Source organism: Eretmochelys imbricata, chromosome 15 (assembly GCF_965152235.1).
Source record: "Eretmochelys imbricata isolate rEreImb1 chromosome 15, rEreImb1.hap1, whole genome shotgun sequence".
NCBI lineage: Eukaryota > Metazoa > Chordata > Testudines > Cheloniidae > Eretmochelys > Eretmochelys imbricata.
The window spans coordinates 27,951,220-27,969,005 of NC_135586.1; the positions used below are offsets into that span (position 1 = coordinate 27,951,220).

Sequence of the window (17,786 nt, forward strand, 5' to 3'; positions counted from 1 at the left end):
GGTCATAGGAGGTGGGGGAAGCATGACAGCTTCATCAGAATAGCCTCACGACAGGAGAGGCAACTTTTAAATCACGGGAAGCCTAGCATTCCTGAGCAAAACTGGCAAAAATTTAACCCCTAAAAGGAGAAATCTCTTAACTATACAAGTACCTCTATGAATAAAAAAGGGGGGAGGGGGTGTTTGGTTTTTTTGATAAAACGAAGAGAAGAATTGTTCCACCAACTGTAACACTATAAGGTAAGTAACTATTTGAGAAAAAGCTAAATATTACAGAACAGGCACACAGTAGACTCCATCTCAGGCCAAAGGGGCTTTGCTCACACAGCCCCAGATAGCCTTGGCGCATTCACAGGTCAAACAGGCACAGCTACCAAACATCTCCATCAAAGGTGCAGGTGCCCCTGAAGTGGAGCACCCACAGGGACACTGCTCTAAGAAGAACTTGACACTTCTGCAGGAGACACTAAATCATTTAACATCTTTCCTCTTCCAGTCACTAAAATGCTGAGTGAAATCCTGCTTTCCAATTTCAAGCAGAGCTAAAATTAACATAACAACTCACACAGCACTTAATCCAAAGACCATCAATGACATAGCTCAAATGGAGCTGCTGCTACAAACAGAACACAAAATACTACCTTTAGGCCACAACAACTTTTTTTAAATTCTTGACAAAGGAGTAAGACTTAAACACCTAGAGCACAAGGAATTGGTCCTCCCATCAGATAATTTCAGCTCTCAAATATCATGGCACTCTCTCTAGAGCAGGGGTTCCCAAACTACGGTACACTTACCCCAGGAATCAGGTGTAGCCGTGTTAGTCTGGATCTGTAAAAGCGTCTAAGAGTCCTGTGGCACCTTATAGACTAACAGACGTATTGGAGCATAAGCTTTCATGGGTGAATACCCACTTCGTCGGATGCATGCCAGGAAGTACCCCAGGAAGTACACAAGACATCTCTGGGGGGTACACAGGAGAAATTGTGTAATGGTGGATTTCCTCTATTAATTATTTTATTTATTGCATTTTCATAATAGGCTACTTAGAGCTTTAAAACTATGGGAGTTTATTATATAAAATATGGTAGTTAATTTACATCAAGATGTACCAATGAGAACACAGATACACTGAGGTACAAAGCCCTCACTTCCAATCACCATACAGCACGGGTTCAGTTGCCCGGCAACTGTCCATTCTACCTGAGCTCAGAACCTAGTCAGGGGTATTTTCAGTTGTATATGTTGCACTATAACTATATCTGTTTGTAACAGTGAAATATGGACAGATGGCTAAAGACAGGTAGTGTTAAGAAGAACACACAAGGTATCAGTGATGAGAAGGGATGGGATACATGGTCAGCTGGTAGGTCTGGAAGGGGGTATGCAATAAAAAAAAGTTTGGGAACCTCTGCTCTAGACAAAACAAGCTTGTCAAATGGATGTGGAAATCCAGCAGACATTTTAAAAATATGAACATAACTTCTATATGAAAAAATGCCTGTCCATGCAGCACTATTGATGGCAACCTGAGAAGGGGCAGAGAAAGTGCATTTTCACAGTCTGTATCAAGGAGAGGACCAATAAAAGTGAAATGAAGGTGAGAGCCAACACACAATTGCCTACCTATGTTAGGCATTACCAAGGTGCCTACCACCTTGATATACAACAGTTTACCAGCACAAAAATCAATCAAAGATGTTTGTTGGCATGTAAGTATCTAGTTTATGAAGTTGTTGAAGAACAGCTGCAAATGTAAAATAAGTATTCAAACTCAGGAACAACAGAATCAGACAATGAATCCTTTGTCAGACACTTTCTTTTTTTTAAAACCACATTCAAACAACAGGAATTTAGCATGTTCAAAGAAAGCCAGCCTTCTTCCTCCTCCTCCAAATACAATCCCCTACAATTTAGTGGAAGAAATACAGAGCCAATTTTGCTTGTGTTGCTCTTGCAATGACTGGGAAACAATGAATTTTTCCCTTGAGATTTAAAGCCATCTTTACTTTTTTCGTCTGCTCCCATAGCAATCTATAGGGGAGACAGACACAAGAGAGATATTTAAAGTTCAAAAAAGTACAGAAGGGTTACAGCAACAGGGCCAAAGTTTTGTTAAATAAGGCTAAGAAAGTTGTGAGTTTTTTCTGGTTCAAAGATTGAGAGGACAGTTTCTTAAAAGTTGCAGTCAGTTGAAGTACCATTTAAAAAAAACAAAACCACACACCCCCACAAAAACCCAAAACCAAATTTGAGTAGTACTGCAACCCTGGGTGCCACATTGCAACACCACTCATTAAAATTTGGCCCACCCATCCCTCTGCCATGATGGAAGGGCACACAAGCCAAATTTGAGTGAGTGACATTGTGACCTGGCACAGGGAGATCACAACGCCACTGAAATTTGCCCCAATAGTACAAAGTTACAGTGTGTATCATTTGCATTTATCACTTCAGAAAGTAGGTACAAATTCTGCATCTAAATTTATAACCTGAATATTAATACAAATCTAAGAACAAAATATTTTGGAACTTACGTATATGAAGATAAACTGCTGTCATAAGTTGACACTATGCCATAATTTTCTTCATTGTAACGAAACATGTCATTAGGATCCCATCCATTAGACTAGAAGAAAATTAGGTTTATTTTTCAAAATGACACTGGAAACATTTCCCTAAAATTTATGGCTGTTGCCAGAAATTTTAAACTTTTGCCCTTACTCCTGGATTTACCAATCAGATAGTGAAATTATAAACCCAAAACAGTATCTAACACATATTTTACCCTCAAAACCCAATATTGCCGCTAGTGTCTTGTCATTCCCATTTGGCACTATATTATGTACTGGCTTACATTAGCCAAAAGCTTCGATTCCTTTGCAGAAAGTGGCAATCAGATGCATCCATTTCTGAAATATGGAATAGTGTTCCTCCCTGTGGCAAGTACCGGAACTTTTCAAATGCACTATCAACACAAGTATCTAACAGGACACCCTCCTTGATCTCACACAAAACCAACATAATCTCCCCATTTCTTAGTGAAGTGTCGTGTGCCACAGTAACAGCTTTACTAAGATTTTGTTACTTTTACAAAACATACAGTATGTTTACCACAATATTTTTATAAATATTTAATAGTCGATGACCCAATAAGGTGGATATATAGAAAGAACAGGACCTATTTGAATATTAGTGTTCATAAGGTAAGTGATCTCCGCAACATTACAGAACAAAGATTTCTTGAACCATTATTGTTAGTCTCCTCTAATCTACAATGCTAATTTCTTCTTATTCTTACATATTAAGAACTTTGTGTCCTTTAGTAAAAGGATGCATTATAGCATAGAACTAGTCGCTATACCATACACAGCAAATCAAGACAACGTAATAGATGTAGAAACTCATTCAAGACCAGTCTCCATCAAGTAATTCAGGACCCTCAGAGACAGTGTTTCGGCACTTCAATTAAACACCACCACAGTGGTGTCCGAGATTCAGTTATTCCTTTTAAAATTGTAGGAGAAACTGTGATATCCATTGGCAAATGATGAATTTTCATGACAATACATGTTTACACTACACAGCCATGCTACTTAAACAGTTTAGCTTAAACTAAAATTCCATTCTAGATTGAAATTAAGGGACACCATGGGGCAAAACAACCTGTTTTCTAGAAAAATTTCAATGTATAATAAATTTTACTTACAACATCTGTCTCTAAAGCCTCAAGCTCCTCAGTGGTAGTGGTCTCGCCTCCATCCCATGGTTCAAGGTCCTTCTCTTTGTGTTCACCATTTACTTTAACACCAATGGCTGAATCAGTAAAAGCATCTACAATCGAGATGCACATTTGGTTAAACAAAGGAAAACACAATACACACAGATGTTTGAGGAATAACCAAATGTAAATGCATTATAAGTAAAGTACACTAGCATGATCCAAAACTGTCAGAGTTAATATATTGAGAATAAATTCAAAACTAGGATGTGTTAAGACTTCTGTTTCTGAATCGTGTACACATGTATACAAAATATGTTTTAGTTATGATGCAATTATTTAGTTTCAGCTAAGTGTCAGCTAACACTGAAAACTGAAACGTAGGCATCAGGAAAGAGTTGTTGTTGCCTTTGATTTAAGAAAAATCAAAGAGCATTAACATTAAGTAGGAATATGCCTTTAATCATATACACTATTGCTTCAAGACAGTAACATCATTGTTCTAAGAGATAAAAATATTCACTGATGTTTTTAACGTACTACTTGAAACAAAAATGCTGTTGAATACAACTATACTCTAACATATTACAGACACCAAAAAACATTATGCAGATTTACTCACCCCTAAGCCCAGAATGTCTAAGATGTGTCTTAAATTATACCTCCCCTCTGACTCAATCCCAGTTTCTTCCATTTGAATGATTACTTGACACCCGTGTTCACACCTTTACAGTCTCTCCATAAAAGAGCCCTGCAATGCTTGGAATTATCCATTAGCTTAATATACCAGTATTACAATGTGAAGCTGCTGAAAACACATTTTTCTAGAAGAAGCTTGTTTAAGTAGCAACTTACCCAAATTACATAAAATTCAAAAACTCTCTACGCACATTCAACAACTATAAAACTAGAGAACTAGAAACATATGAAACTGTATTATGAACATACCACTAGGCAGGTGTACTGAGCTACTCCAATCAGTAATTGGATCATGAACTTTTATTTGCAGGCTCATTTATGTTCTATTCAAACCAGACTGTAAGAGTACATTTAAATACTTTATTAAAAATGATGCCATTCAGAATTAAGACAGCCAAGCTTTAATATTTATGAACTAAACAAGCTCAAAGCTGCCTGCAGATTCTTAAATGCATTTTTAAAAAAGGAATTACTTTATAAACCCATTTTTTCATTTTGTAAATGGCTTTCAGTCTAGTTTTGAATCAGAACTATACACTTTTCATTACAAATATACAGATGGAAATAAGCAGTCATTTTGACAGTAAAATCTGGGTTTCTCCTAAGATTTTAGGAAAAGGTAGGGACCAAGCCAATAGATTGTTCCTGAAGTGGAAGAATGCAGCTTTAATTTATTTTGGCAGTGTCTGAAATTGTACTGAAGAGGAACGCACACTGAAGCCATTGTGAGAAGAGTTTACATTTATATAAGAGATTTACTTGGCCACTAATCTGTTACATTTCATCTGCAATCACTGAAGGCATGTTTTAATTAAGGCTGTCAACACAGCCTAACTCTTATTCCAACTTTATCCAGTTTCACAGTCAAATTCTGTGCTTAGATCGCCACAATTTGTTGCAGCAATTATTCCATAACAACACTCAGCATTATGTCTTATAAAATACATACTGAGCTCATATATGGCATAGCAAGACCAAATAGGATACTTGTGAAGGATTAAGCATTTAAGCATAAACAGCTTTGTTAATTAGCAAATACGGTATAAAAATTAAGGAATGTGTATAAAGATAAGACAACTGAATTATATTAGCTTAATATGAAAGTTTCCCCGAACATGAAAGACCCATTAAAGAAAAAGAAACCACATGAGAGGAAAATACCCTGACGGGGCCACGTCACTTTTAGGGCTTGTTATGTGAAAAATTAGTATCAAGTCAGCTTGTAAAATGTCATTGCATAGTCTGCCAATGAAAGCAATGATAGCACCTTCCTCCTTGAAGGCCGGCACTTTTTAGTGAGGTTATACTTTAACCTGTTACTGCCACCTAGGTTGTGCCTGTAAAGGCACTTGGGCTACTTGAACGCTGTTCTGGAGCAGAACAATTTATTTAGTACCATACCACTTTGTAGTTTTGAGACAATATTTTGCATACTGCAAGCAATTAAAATGCAAGAGCTAAAAATCAATTTTCTACAAGGCTCAGAACAAAAAAAAGTAAAATTTTCTAATAATGATTCTGTGAAATTATGCATGCATGTTTTATAGTGCCATAAATGTGCGAGCAGAGGCATTAAATTTCCATTACATATTATGGAAACAAGAACATTATGAAAAGGCAAGATGCAGAAAAACAGAGTGACTGTTAAAAAATGTTACCTGTTTCTGAAGGAACTACAATAGATATGGAAAGAGAAAAAAAAATTGAAAATCAGATAAAAATACACGTTCAATTTTTCAAGTGTTTCACATTACATGGTTAAATTCAGACATGGTTAAACTTCATTTATTTTGAAGTCATGATCATAAATCATTATGAATCCTTTATCTTCGAAAAATATGACAGCCATACGTCTCATTCAAATTTTAATAAACATGTCCCTCCATTCACAGCTCCCTCTATCCCCCCGATTCTGCCTTCTAAAAGCATCTCAGACTATTCTACAAATCTTCAGGGTGAGGAGTTCTGAAAAAGCATCTAAACAGCACCAAGAAAAAAAGATGACCCCATTACTTTCTACTTGTAGAGTATATAAAAAAAGAACTTTCAATGTTTATCACTATTAAATACAAAATAAAATGTAAGTGTTACATCAAGCCAAAGTTAAATGGTAACAAGAGAACATGTCTGTTTTTAAAAAAAGCACATTCTCTTGGGATGACTATATTTACCTATATGGCAAAGCAGCAACCCAATGAACTCAATGGCTCCTACATTTGTATGGAGTACAAAATGTATAGTCTCAGATCAAGACATTGAGTGGTCTCCAAACTCACTCTTGGAGTCATTGTTTATCCAAGAGGGAAACCCAGTTTCAAACTGCACCACAGCAGCAACTGGAAAAGTCATTCCCCACAGAATATGGTGAGTATCAGGTAAGACAGTAACCAGGTAGAGAGGGATTTATAACTTTTTGCATGTTACTGAGTCTTCTAGTTTCTACGAAGTGGCCTCAAGAGACAATGCTGAAGTACGCCACTTACAGTGTGAATAAATACTACCTGAATAATATTTTATCTATCTTGCCCACCCACTCTTTGTCTTAGATATTGAGGGTGGAGGGAGACAAAAAACATTCAATTGAGCTCTATAAAAAGCTACAAAGGTTAAAGGGAAAAAGTATGCTGTCTGATGAAGTTTACAGAACTAGCAGCAGCCTCTAATCTACAAATCACATAATTTGTGTTTAAAAACAGTAACATATAGTTGTGTATAGTCATCCTTATCAAGATGATTAATATCAGAATCCAGTACTATTATGAAGCAATGCAGAGGCACTGTTTTCACCTATGCCTCACATTGGACACATTTTCATCAAGTTACAGAGCATGGCTCCACAAGCTTCACCATCAGGATGGATCTCAAATGCGAAAAATACAGTTACTCTTAAGGCAAACACATACTGAAAAAAACCTGACTTCTAGTCACATGACTCCAATCTCATGTGCAGCCTCCAAACAAACTTTATATGAGAGAGAGAGAGAGAGACAGACAGACAGACAATTGAAGCTCATGTGACTCCTTGCAGAAGAATCCCAATAATATGCCACGTTCACTTACTTCACTGAAGGCGATCTGACAACTTTGATAGCTTAGGTTAATTTAGAAAGCCACATGGAGAACATGAAGCAGTAATCTAAAAGCTAAATAAGTACACACAGGGCACTGAGGTAAAAACAAACAAGAAGTGAGTTAGCAAAGTTAATGAGCAACTGAACATTCTGGAAAACGAGAGAAAAGCAAAGAATTCCTAAAACAAAAAAGTGCTCTTATTTTTTGATGAGCGTTAACATGGAAGACAGTCGAATACATGGAGTGCTGCTACAAATGTCAATCTGCAGCATGGTAACCGACAGGACTGTGAAACATGCTTAGCATCTATTGTATATGGCACTTCATATCACCAAAGCACTTCATGAACTATTCCCATGACACTTTGAGTGAAAGAGTGAGTGAGAGCGAGTGAGAGAAAGACAAGTCCACAATCAATCCCATTTTATACCTGTTAAGACTGAGGCAGAGAGATTAAGTAATGAGTGGATTTAGGCAAGTGAAGCCAGTAACAGCTGGAGATGTAACAGTTCCTGGCTAGTCCCATGCTACCTCTCTGACCTGATGAGGACACAGAATCCTCACCAGGGCACTAGAGATTTAGCATTCAAATGCTTTTCTTTCCTGTTTTGAATCCTGCAACTGAGCAGTAAAGAATCTCAATGGCATTCCTTTCTCTACATGGCAAAATTGTATGGTATGCAAAGATAAGAGATATATATACACATGTTCTGAGAAGCTTCAGATTAATATGTTCTTGAACAAGTTAGAGACAAGCTTGTCAGGGCTAGAGAGTGACTAGGGAGATTAGCATGAAATGTTTCATTTGCTCTTGTTTTCATGAGTAAGTAGGTTCTAAGTTGTTAGATGCATATTCTAATTATTGCCCCATAAGCATGACTGGGAGGTTCAGATTTTACTAAACCAGTGTGCTTTATAGTCCACTGATGTTCAAATTACTTCTCAAACTGAAACCAAGTTTGCTTTTGCTTGAAGTAAATTGTGGTTTTCGCTTAAATGTTTTAAGAGTAACAACTCTGCTGTGTATTGTCCCTGCCTACTACTGACTTTTTTTTTTTGGGGGGGGGGGGGGGGCGGGGCAGGGAAGAGATTTAATGATGAAACAAAAGCCTGCCACGGTTTACAGACAACGACCCTGGCGACCACCCTTTCTGCGAGTGCTGTCAGAGGGGATGGGGGTGACATCCTCAATGCGCCCAATCTTCATTCCAGAATGAGCGAGAGCTCCGAGGGCCGACTGGGCACCAGGTCCAGGAGTCTTGGTCCCATCTCCACCTGTAACTCACAGCTTGACGTGAAGGGCAGTGATGCCCACCTCCTTGCGCAGCTGGGCAACATCCTTGGCTACCAACATAGCAGCATAGAGCAAAGACTCGTCTCTGTCGGCCTTCACCTGAATACCACCAGCCACTTGGCAGACGGGTTCCTTGCCAGAGAGATCAGTTACATGGACAAAAGTGTCATTGAAGGAAGCGAAGATATGGCAGACGCCAAACATGTTTTCCCCTTCGGCAACCTGCGGTCCCAGAGCATCAAAACAAGCTACCACCACTGCACAGTTACATTTCTTTCCTTTGTTCATATTATGCCTACTGCCATTCCCCTGCTGACACAGTTGGTCTGGAAGGATGCCACCTCCACCATTACACTCCCCAAAAAGAACTTAATAGCTATTTCCCTTTGCTTTTTTATATTTTAAACTGGTGGTACTAGCTCGGATTTACAGCACTGTCGAAGTACTGTAAACAAAACACTTCAGAATCCTGCAGTTGGAGTAGCAGAACCCACCCTCTTGAATTACTTTCTCTTAAGAGGGAAGCCAATCAGCCACATCTGAGCCTTGTTCCAATTTAAAACACGAGAGCTGGCACTGCAAGCTGGCATTTTAAATCAAGACAGCTTTTAGGACTACAAGAAATGCTGGAAGAGACTCACTCTGCTGATCCATAAATGCAAGGTAGTGGGAAGCTGCTGAAAAGTGTACATGAGCCTGGTCTGAATCTAAGTACTCTGTAGTCTGCTATCTAAGTATTTAGGAATAGAGAGTTGCTTAATGGTCACCTATTACTGAAGTTCTGTTTTGCATATTAAGGGCTGGATTTTCAGTCTTTGGATTCTACAAGCACAACCTGTACCCATACTTGGCAGGTACTTGTGACAAAGGCTATGAATAAGTACAAATAGCTTCAAATTTATTTCCTTGTGCATATTCATTTACAGAAGCTAAAAAGGGAAGCAGCCTGACTGTCTTGAGCTGCCCAGTCAGCTTTATTCATCAATCTACCCACACAGAGTAAGGCCCTAATCCTGCAATGGGATGCGTTGGCACCAACCCTTTCACCTACAGAGTTCTACTGTAGCCAACGGGAGTCCACATGGGCATAGAAGCCAACATGAGCTCATACAGACTTTTTAAAAATAAATTGGTAATGAGCCCACTGCAACCAACCTCTTACCTTTCTTCCCTACTTCAAAATTTCTGTAGTCTGTAAGCATTCCTCTCAACTGCACAGTCTGAGACTCAATCATTTCCCCTAGCTGCCATGGTATATTAGAATATGCCAGACACTAGAATTATTGGGCACTAGTAATGTACTAGAAAAGAGTTGTTTTAACAAATGATCTATTGGCATCACAGGGAAAAATGAGTAGGGAAAGGAAATTGTTATTTGCCAGTGGAGCAGACGGACTTTTACCAAATAAATTGGAAAGAACCCTGTAGACGGAAAAAGAGAATATGGTAAGCCTACTTGCACTCTAGCTTTTGTTACCTGTCTAGGCCCTAAAGACTCCACTTATCAAACACCACATCTGCCACATCATTCAGCCAAGGTGATAATTTCAGCTGGCTCTTTCACTAAAGATTCCCCATTTCCAGGCAAGAAACCTGCATGGCTCCTGTAGAAAGCCTTGAATATGACCAGAAATGGACTGAGCTGTCCCATTCTTCCACCTCCAATATCAGCTTAGAGTTGAGACAGTTTCTGTCCTATCCACTTTGACAGGAAGAATCTTCTGTGGGATGATTGGTTATGACATAGCAGATTTAGGGATAATATCAAAATTCTCTTCACCGTTCTCAGTTCTGTGGACCATAGTCTTTGGGGCTACTCTAAGGCTCAGAACCATTGTTTAACTGCACTTCCAGATCACAAAACTCCACAGAAGCAGAACAGAATACGCATGTACAGAGGTAAAAATCCACAGGATTGAAGAGGAGACTGGCTTTTACCGAATCAGGATACAGCTACAGAATTTTAGAACTAAGACCTCATGAAGGGAACATTTGTCTGAAGCTTTCTGGGGAGTGCTATTAGACCCTGAACATTTTTTTAGACACTACTCCGCTACATGCAAAAACTGCCAGCTGAGCCTGTCCTGCAACATAGCAGAGATGTCACCTGAATGAAAGGGCCATTTCTTTAAAAACTGAGCTCCCTTTCACTCTGGCCAGACTGTCCACTAACTAATTACTTCACAGCAGAGAGTTCAAGAGCTAGGCAGAGCTTTAAAAACTTTGTTGGCTTCTGGACATGTTCTTTTGAAATCTACAGAATTTAGTTGGCTGTGTTTTATATCACACATAGTGTTGTCAAAATTAACTAGGCTCTAAAATGGATACATTTCCAGTACAATACTAAAGGGGAGCATAGCTGCGCCCAGAAACTCCTATAACACTAACCTTTAGCTTTCACTGTGAACTGCAGGTGCCTGTCTGACACTACAAACCAAGAAAAACCTTAAGTTATTTTTTAAAAACAGATGGCCCACAATTCCTGTATGTCCATAAGCATGCATTACTCCCTGGGAGTCTATGTTTATTATTCATCTACTTATTTCTCAAAGGAGTTTACTATTTCTTTCAAATTTGCAAGTGTGATCAGAAGGTCCACTTACTCCTACAAATACCATCCTGGTACTATTCCTCTTAAGACACCATGGAGAGGATATGAATATTCCACTACAGATCATCATGCATTGCAGCCATCTCTGATCTACCCTGCTCCAAATCTCTATAGGTTCATCCAAGTTCTCAGAGGTAAACTCTGATCTCAAAGTAGTTGAATCTAGTATTTCCAAAGTTTCTTTATTCTCAAAGAGATTCTATCCAATAACCACATGTAGCAGGTGACCTTGTAGTCTGAGGCAGCTGCTCCTCCTCAAATACTTCCTATCAATGAAAGATACCTGGCAGGAGATCAGGAGGAAGAGAAGTAACAGAATCTACACCACTCTGCTTGCTGCAAGGGTCTGAATTATTAGCCTGAGGGCCCAACTCTCATTTATGCTAAGGGCACTTTACACTCATCTGGAAGAACTTGCACTTAAGTTCTGTACTTTACTGCCCCATGTGCTTGGACCGTGTACCTTCCTCTAAAAAGGTAGGGTCTTTCAAAAGCCTGGAATCAGCAAGCCTCTATTCTTAGGATTAACATGGTAGGTCAGAGGGCATTAAAGCAGATCCTCCTGTTATGTCTCTTCTACATCACAGATGTGTAGAAATCCCATGTCTGGGTGGTCTCTTCAGCAATAAATCCCAGGCAGTTGTGGCAAACACATCTAACCTACCAGTGATACCCGTTGAGGCCTGCCAATGTACAAGCTCTGCAGGTGGTGCACTTGTAGTCTTGTTTCACTGCACAAGAAGGAATAGATTGCCTTTCTTCTTTTGTGGTCCAGCAAAGTGAGGACTCGTTAAGCAAGCAAAGGAGACCTTAGAGATTTGCTATAAACAGAGAAAAACCCTTCAAAAGAAGCAGAGCTGCCTGACCTGTAAACATCTTAGACACCAAAAAATATCTAAAGTCTTGGAGGCTGCACAGTAGAAAGAGAAGAAAGAAAAAGACACAAAAAGTCTGTGACTAGCTGTCAGGTGCCTGATACCCTATAATATTATTAACCCTTTCTGGCAGTTACAGACAAAACCATGGCTTGAAATATTAAGGTCATTTTTGTCTCAGGTCCAGCTGGATTCTTTTATATTTTTTAAAATCTGAACTATAAAGCTGTATGCAGTTGATAAGAAATAAAAGTGAGTTATTTATATACAGAGATGGGTTCTTCCTAAGAAAAAACTCATAATTTGAGCTTTTTACTCTCCACTTGTTTGCAGCAGTTCTTAGAATTTTGAAAAGAGAATGCTTTCTAAGCAAGCATGTTCAGAGACAAATCCTAATTTTTGACTAAGAGGACTTCAAAGACCACATTACTTCTGGAAGAATGCAATACATTTTAAAGTATTTATGAATTCATGGATTCTCATGTAACATTAAAGTGCCTACTAAAACAAATGCAAACAAACCATCCACATTTGTAAGAAAATCTAGCAATTTCTGTGAATAAATTACCTCATTTTCTAGAGAACCAGTAACATCACATTTGTTAATACTTCTGGAAGTTAACTTTTCAGACAACATAAAATTACTGGCAATGTTTAGCCAAATTTTTAAATCTGAGCGCCTACAGTTAGGCTTCAATATACATATTATATATTTAAGCACCTAAATAAAAGTGGACTGATTTCAAAAAGGTGCAGAGCACCTGCACCTCCTATTGACTTCAATGAGATCTACAGGTGCTCAGCATTTCTGAAGAGTCTTATTCAGGTGCTTACATTTGGTTTTCAGAGCCTAACCCAAAGCATCAAGATTTAAAATGTTTACCTTTATGATGTAAAGCTATACCCAATTTTAAAAAGCCATTTAAAATACAGAAACATACCTCTCCTTGCATAATTGGTATCCATATCTTTAAACTGCACCATAACAAAATCTGAAGACTTGAACAAGATACTCTCTAATATGTCTTCCCGTTTTGGCCCCAGACTGGATTCTTCAGGTTTTCGATGAGCAGCATCAAGCACTAAATCACACTAACATTAAAAATACAAGTGACTTTGATTCTAAATATTTAATTTAATAATAAATATTGTGACTATTGAACAATTAATTACTTGTTAACAACCTACACAACAACATTTGCAACAAGTATTAGGCATATTTCCCATAGTGAAGAACTTCAAAATGAAGCTGCTTGTGGGCAATTCCCAAACTGAGACAGGCTAGATCTGAATAAACTTATTAAGAATTATTTGCTTTACTATACTAACGAGTAGTAAATCAGTGAGCTTTGTAGAAAACTGATCAGAAAGAAAAAAAAACAAAAAAAAAAGTTACCTTAGGACTGTAGGTTTTAAAAACTCCTTCATATATACCTCCGTTTTTCACCTGTACTTCACATTTGGATCCCTAAAATGTAAGACGAAAAAAATCAAAGTAGTTCTCTCACTCTGGCATAAAGACTGTCAAGTGACATTTGAGTGCTTTTTTCTACACTTGTGTCTTTATGTATTTAATGTGAAGGGCTCAATTTTTAGCCAGGCCTCTACCCAATCACCATTTCCATACATTCACAAACATGCACCTATGCTTTGCAGATGCAAACACCTGTGTGCACTCAAGTTTGTCCTAATGGGGTCTGAAGTTGTCAGTTCAACACTTTTGTGCCATAAATGTTTACAATTGTTCAAGTGCACATGCAAGTTTTTGCAAGAGCAAAGTGTGCGCACGTATACATGCAAGGGGAGGGCAGAGGCTGAAAGCTTACCCAAAGTATCTAGCAGCAAGAATGTGGGACTGCCTGGGTGATTCACTTCTTATTTTCACCATGTCAGCATTTTCCTCAAAACATAACTTTTTTGGTGTGCTATAGTCAGACTTAATGATTTTTAAACTGCCATTTATTTCACTCATTCAAAATCTATCCTAAGATGGCAAAGTCAAAAGAAGTAGGGTTGTGGGAAGAAACATACTATACCCATCACAAGCAACTTGCAACTTTCTAAACTAAAAAGAAACAGATAGTCACCACTGTGGTTCTTAATGGTTAAATCTTGGCACAAGCTATCCGCTGTGCTAATTTAAAGGCTCTCAATTAAGCTGCGGTTAGTTTAATATTTTATAATTAATTCTGTATCAACATCTCTAGAGATGTTTACTCTCCTGTCATGACAACTTACAACAACTGATGTAAGTATGTGAACCATTCTCATGTTTGCATAGATGCCATCAAAAGAAATCTGAAAGATAAAAAGCTTGTATCAGAAAGCAAAAAAGCAGAACTATTCACCACAACAATTCAAATGAGGTTATGGAAGGACTGCCAGCTTCAATTACTACAAAACTGAACATACCAGTTTGTAAGAGCGTGTGGATCAAATACCTTGCTCAGGGCTTGCCAACATAAATTTAGTTAGCAACAACCTGGAGTGTGAATCTACTAGCCTGCTGCACACTGCTGACATGCACTAACAGTGCCTCAGTGCACTCTGATCTACTCCTGTTTCAAAGCAGGGTAGATCAAAGTGCACCAAGAAACTGTTCGTGTGTGGCAGGCTAGCATGGGGCAGATTTACACCCCAGCTTCATGTGAACTACATACTCCTGTAGACAAGGGTAAAACACAAAATTCATTAATTCACAGGTCACTAGTTGACTCAATGCCAACAAAGGAATCAAGCCCCTCCATCATCCAAAAAACCTCAAACCCCTCCCAAACATGCCTTGCTATCATTGCCCTCCAGTTTAAGACTACAGGCTGTTGGTGCAAATACCTCAACTGCCACCCAAGAAAGAGAGCTGCTTTAGCTAAAAGCCTGTTGATATACCTTCTCTCCCCTCTCCCCCCTCCATTTCAGGGACTAGCTAACAGACCCAGGTTTAGGGTGACCAGATAGAAAGTGTGAAAAATCAGGACGGGGTGGGGCGTAATAGGCGCCTATATAAGTAAAAGCCTCGAATATCAGGACTGTCCCTATAAAATCGGGATATCTGGTCAACCAACCCCAGTCATATTAGCAGCAGTTAAAAGCATCAAATTATAAATTCCCAAGACGACGACAGAACATATTCTAAATAAACCAAGACTAGATTTACAATCGTATCAAAATCTAAGATCCTAAGCTAGGCAACCCCACCAAATATCAAGCATGATGCTAGATTTATTGGATTTGCACTTGCATACGTTAAGTGATGAGAATGTGCGCATGGTGCGACATCTCTCCTCTTTCCCTGCCAGCTTCATTCTTGTGAGCCAACAGATGCTGAAACAGATGAATACCCCATCATATTTTGAGCTTGTCAACTGACTGCATCTCTTTTAGGACGTGTCAAACTGTTTAGTTTAATCCAGTTATGCCTATGTATTGAAGTATATGTTTTATGACATCACCCATTGTTCTTAGAAACCATCTTTAGAGGTTCATACTTCAATATTTGTTAGTGTGGGTGATTTAAAGACATCAAACACAAAATAGTTTGTTTAGCTTTAGCCTCTCAGACAAAGTATATGAAGTTTGAAGGGACAAGGGGAAATTGTGTGCTTTACTGTTACTACAAAGACACTTTTCTATCTGTAAAAATGATGCACTAGGTATAACCTTAGCCATTTCAAGTCACCCTCTCCCCCTACAAAAAAAATTAAACAATTGAATTGCCCTCAAACACCCGCACCATATCAAAGTTGTACACATACATGCTTTTAGGGAAGGGCTTACCAAAAGGTGTCTGAGGCAAAGTTTAACATAATTTTTGTTTCACTAGAACTCCAAATGTGTAGAACTATATAACTATGCTAATTTGTAGAACATTTTTCAGAGCTGTACGGAACTTGTAATAACCAAAACTAAACTCCCGGTTTAAGAGAGAAATTAGACCAACCTTATCAATAGTGCTAAAACATTTGTTACTTTTGTTCAACCCAGTGATGTCTTGAACTAGCTTTAGACTTCTCCACTTAAGGGAGGGACTAACATTACAGGCCTCAAATAGGAATGAATATGTAGCCATTGCCATGAGTAACACCTATATAGGTACTACTATGCACGTGTATGATACAGTTGCCAAGAATATATAGAAAACAGATTTACACAGCCACAGGTCTATATTTTGTAGGTAAGTGCTTTGTTTGGGAGACTACTAGAATTAAATGAATGCAAGGCCCTAAATTTCAAGAGAGTCACTCAATGTTTGATCAAATGTTTTCTAACAGTGTCTGTGAAAATGGCTAGAATATCCACAAAGGTATTAAAACCAAGAGATATTTGACAATTAAGACAGTTTACTGTCTGCTATTCTCAAATTACCTATCTACAATGACCCAAAATATTAGAGATTTAAGTTTATTTTCCTGAAACAAGAGTTGAAATTTTCAAGTTGTTAGATATTAAATTTCTATGCAAAGCAACATAGTACTATGAGAAACAATGAAATATGTACTTACTGTAGGCTGAGGTGGCCCTTTGCCACTGCTGCGACCTCTGAAATTATTAAATATGTATCAGATTCAATAGAAACAAGACAATAAGATTGCTGAAATTAGACATCACTTGAACTCAAGTATTCAGGGAAACTGGTTGAGTACAGGAAACCTACCCAGATTACAGGTGTTGGAGAAAAAATATCAATCTCAAAGAGGAAGAAGCGTTTTATCCCAATAAAGTTTCCCTTACATCTTTTAAAAAAAAAAAAAAAAAAAAAAAGCAAAGATAAATATTAAAGCTCCTCTAACATTTTCCTCTATCAAGAGAAAACCTAATTTAGAATCATTTTACTAATCTTAAAAAGATACCATTTCTACATCTACAACAGACCAAGGAACATAGCAGTGAAGGAACATTTCTAAATCAATTTCACTTTAAGACGTGTTACCTCTTAAATACTAGCCCTTTTTATACTTAAGTTATCATGTATTTATGACCAAGTGCTATGTGTCACAAAGGTAATTATTTGACGTTTCAAGTTATAGAGTCAAGTACCACTGCAGAGTCATAACTGAGAATACTAACGTACATCCAGAAACAGAAGTGGCAACTTTATAAGCAAATAAGTGTGAATTATAGCATTTTTATTCTACTAAAAGGCGCTGATACCATAGTACTCTAGAATAAAGCATAGCAATATTACAGATATTACACGTGTATCTAAGATTGTAAAAAAGTTTTTGTATTTAATAAATTTTATTTTGAAACAGTATTATCACAAAATGCACATGCCCATGAGAATAGTGTTCTGGTTTCATGTTAAGCCACAACTTTTGCATTTCTGACTTCAGACTTCTAATTTTATAACCTTAATGTTACATAATGTAAGTTTTTTGCATTTTAATCTGATCATCTTGCCTCCTGCCACCCCAAAGAAAAATTCTGGAGGCTATTTAGATTAGAGGAATTTGAAAGGCACTTTCTTTCTGTGGTGATCCCAAACTCAGAAAGTGTTCATTCTAAAGTTCAAACAGC

At 37.9% G+C, this 17,786-nt stretch overlaps 1 protein-coding gene across 9 annotated transcripts in view; it reads right to left on the bottom strand.

Annotated features, from left to right (window-relative positions):
• The window catches only part of ATXN2 (ataxin 2), a 69,748-nt gene that overhangs the window by 41,348 nt on the left and 10,614 nt on the right, over window positions 1-17,786 (bottom strand). For 6 of the 9 annotated variants that reach the window (XM_077835240.1, XM_077835238.1, XM_077835236.1 and 3 more), the window contains exons 2-8: window positions 16,772-16,808; window positions 14,511-14,570; window positions 13,669-13,740; window positions 13,214-13,364; window positions 6,079-6,093; window positions 3,710-3,834; window positions 2,538-2,629 (exon numbers count right to left, since the gene is read on the bottom strand). In XM_077835240.1, the coding sequence (XP_077691366.1) occupies window positions 2,538-2,629; window positions 3,710-3,834; window positions 6,079-6,093; window positions 13,214-13,364; window positions 13,669-13,740; window positions 14,511-14,570; window positions 16,772-16,808 (552 nt within the window). Of the gene's footprint in view, window positions 1-2,537; window positions 2,630-3,709; window positions 3,835-4,343; window positions 4,864-6,078; window positions 6,094-13,213; window positions 13,365-13,668; window positions 13,741-14,510; window positions 14,571-15,514; window positions 15,766-16,771; window positions 16,809-16,923; window positions 17,001-17,786 lie in introns of those variants that run through there. The other 3 variants (XM_077835243.1, XM_077835241.1, XM_077835244.1) reach the window with 3 other exon arrangements.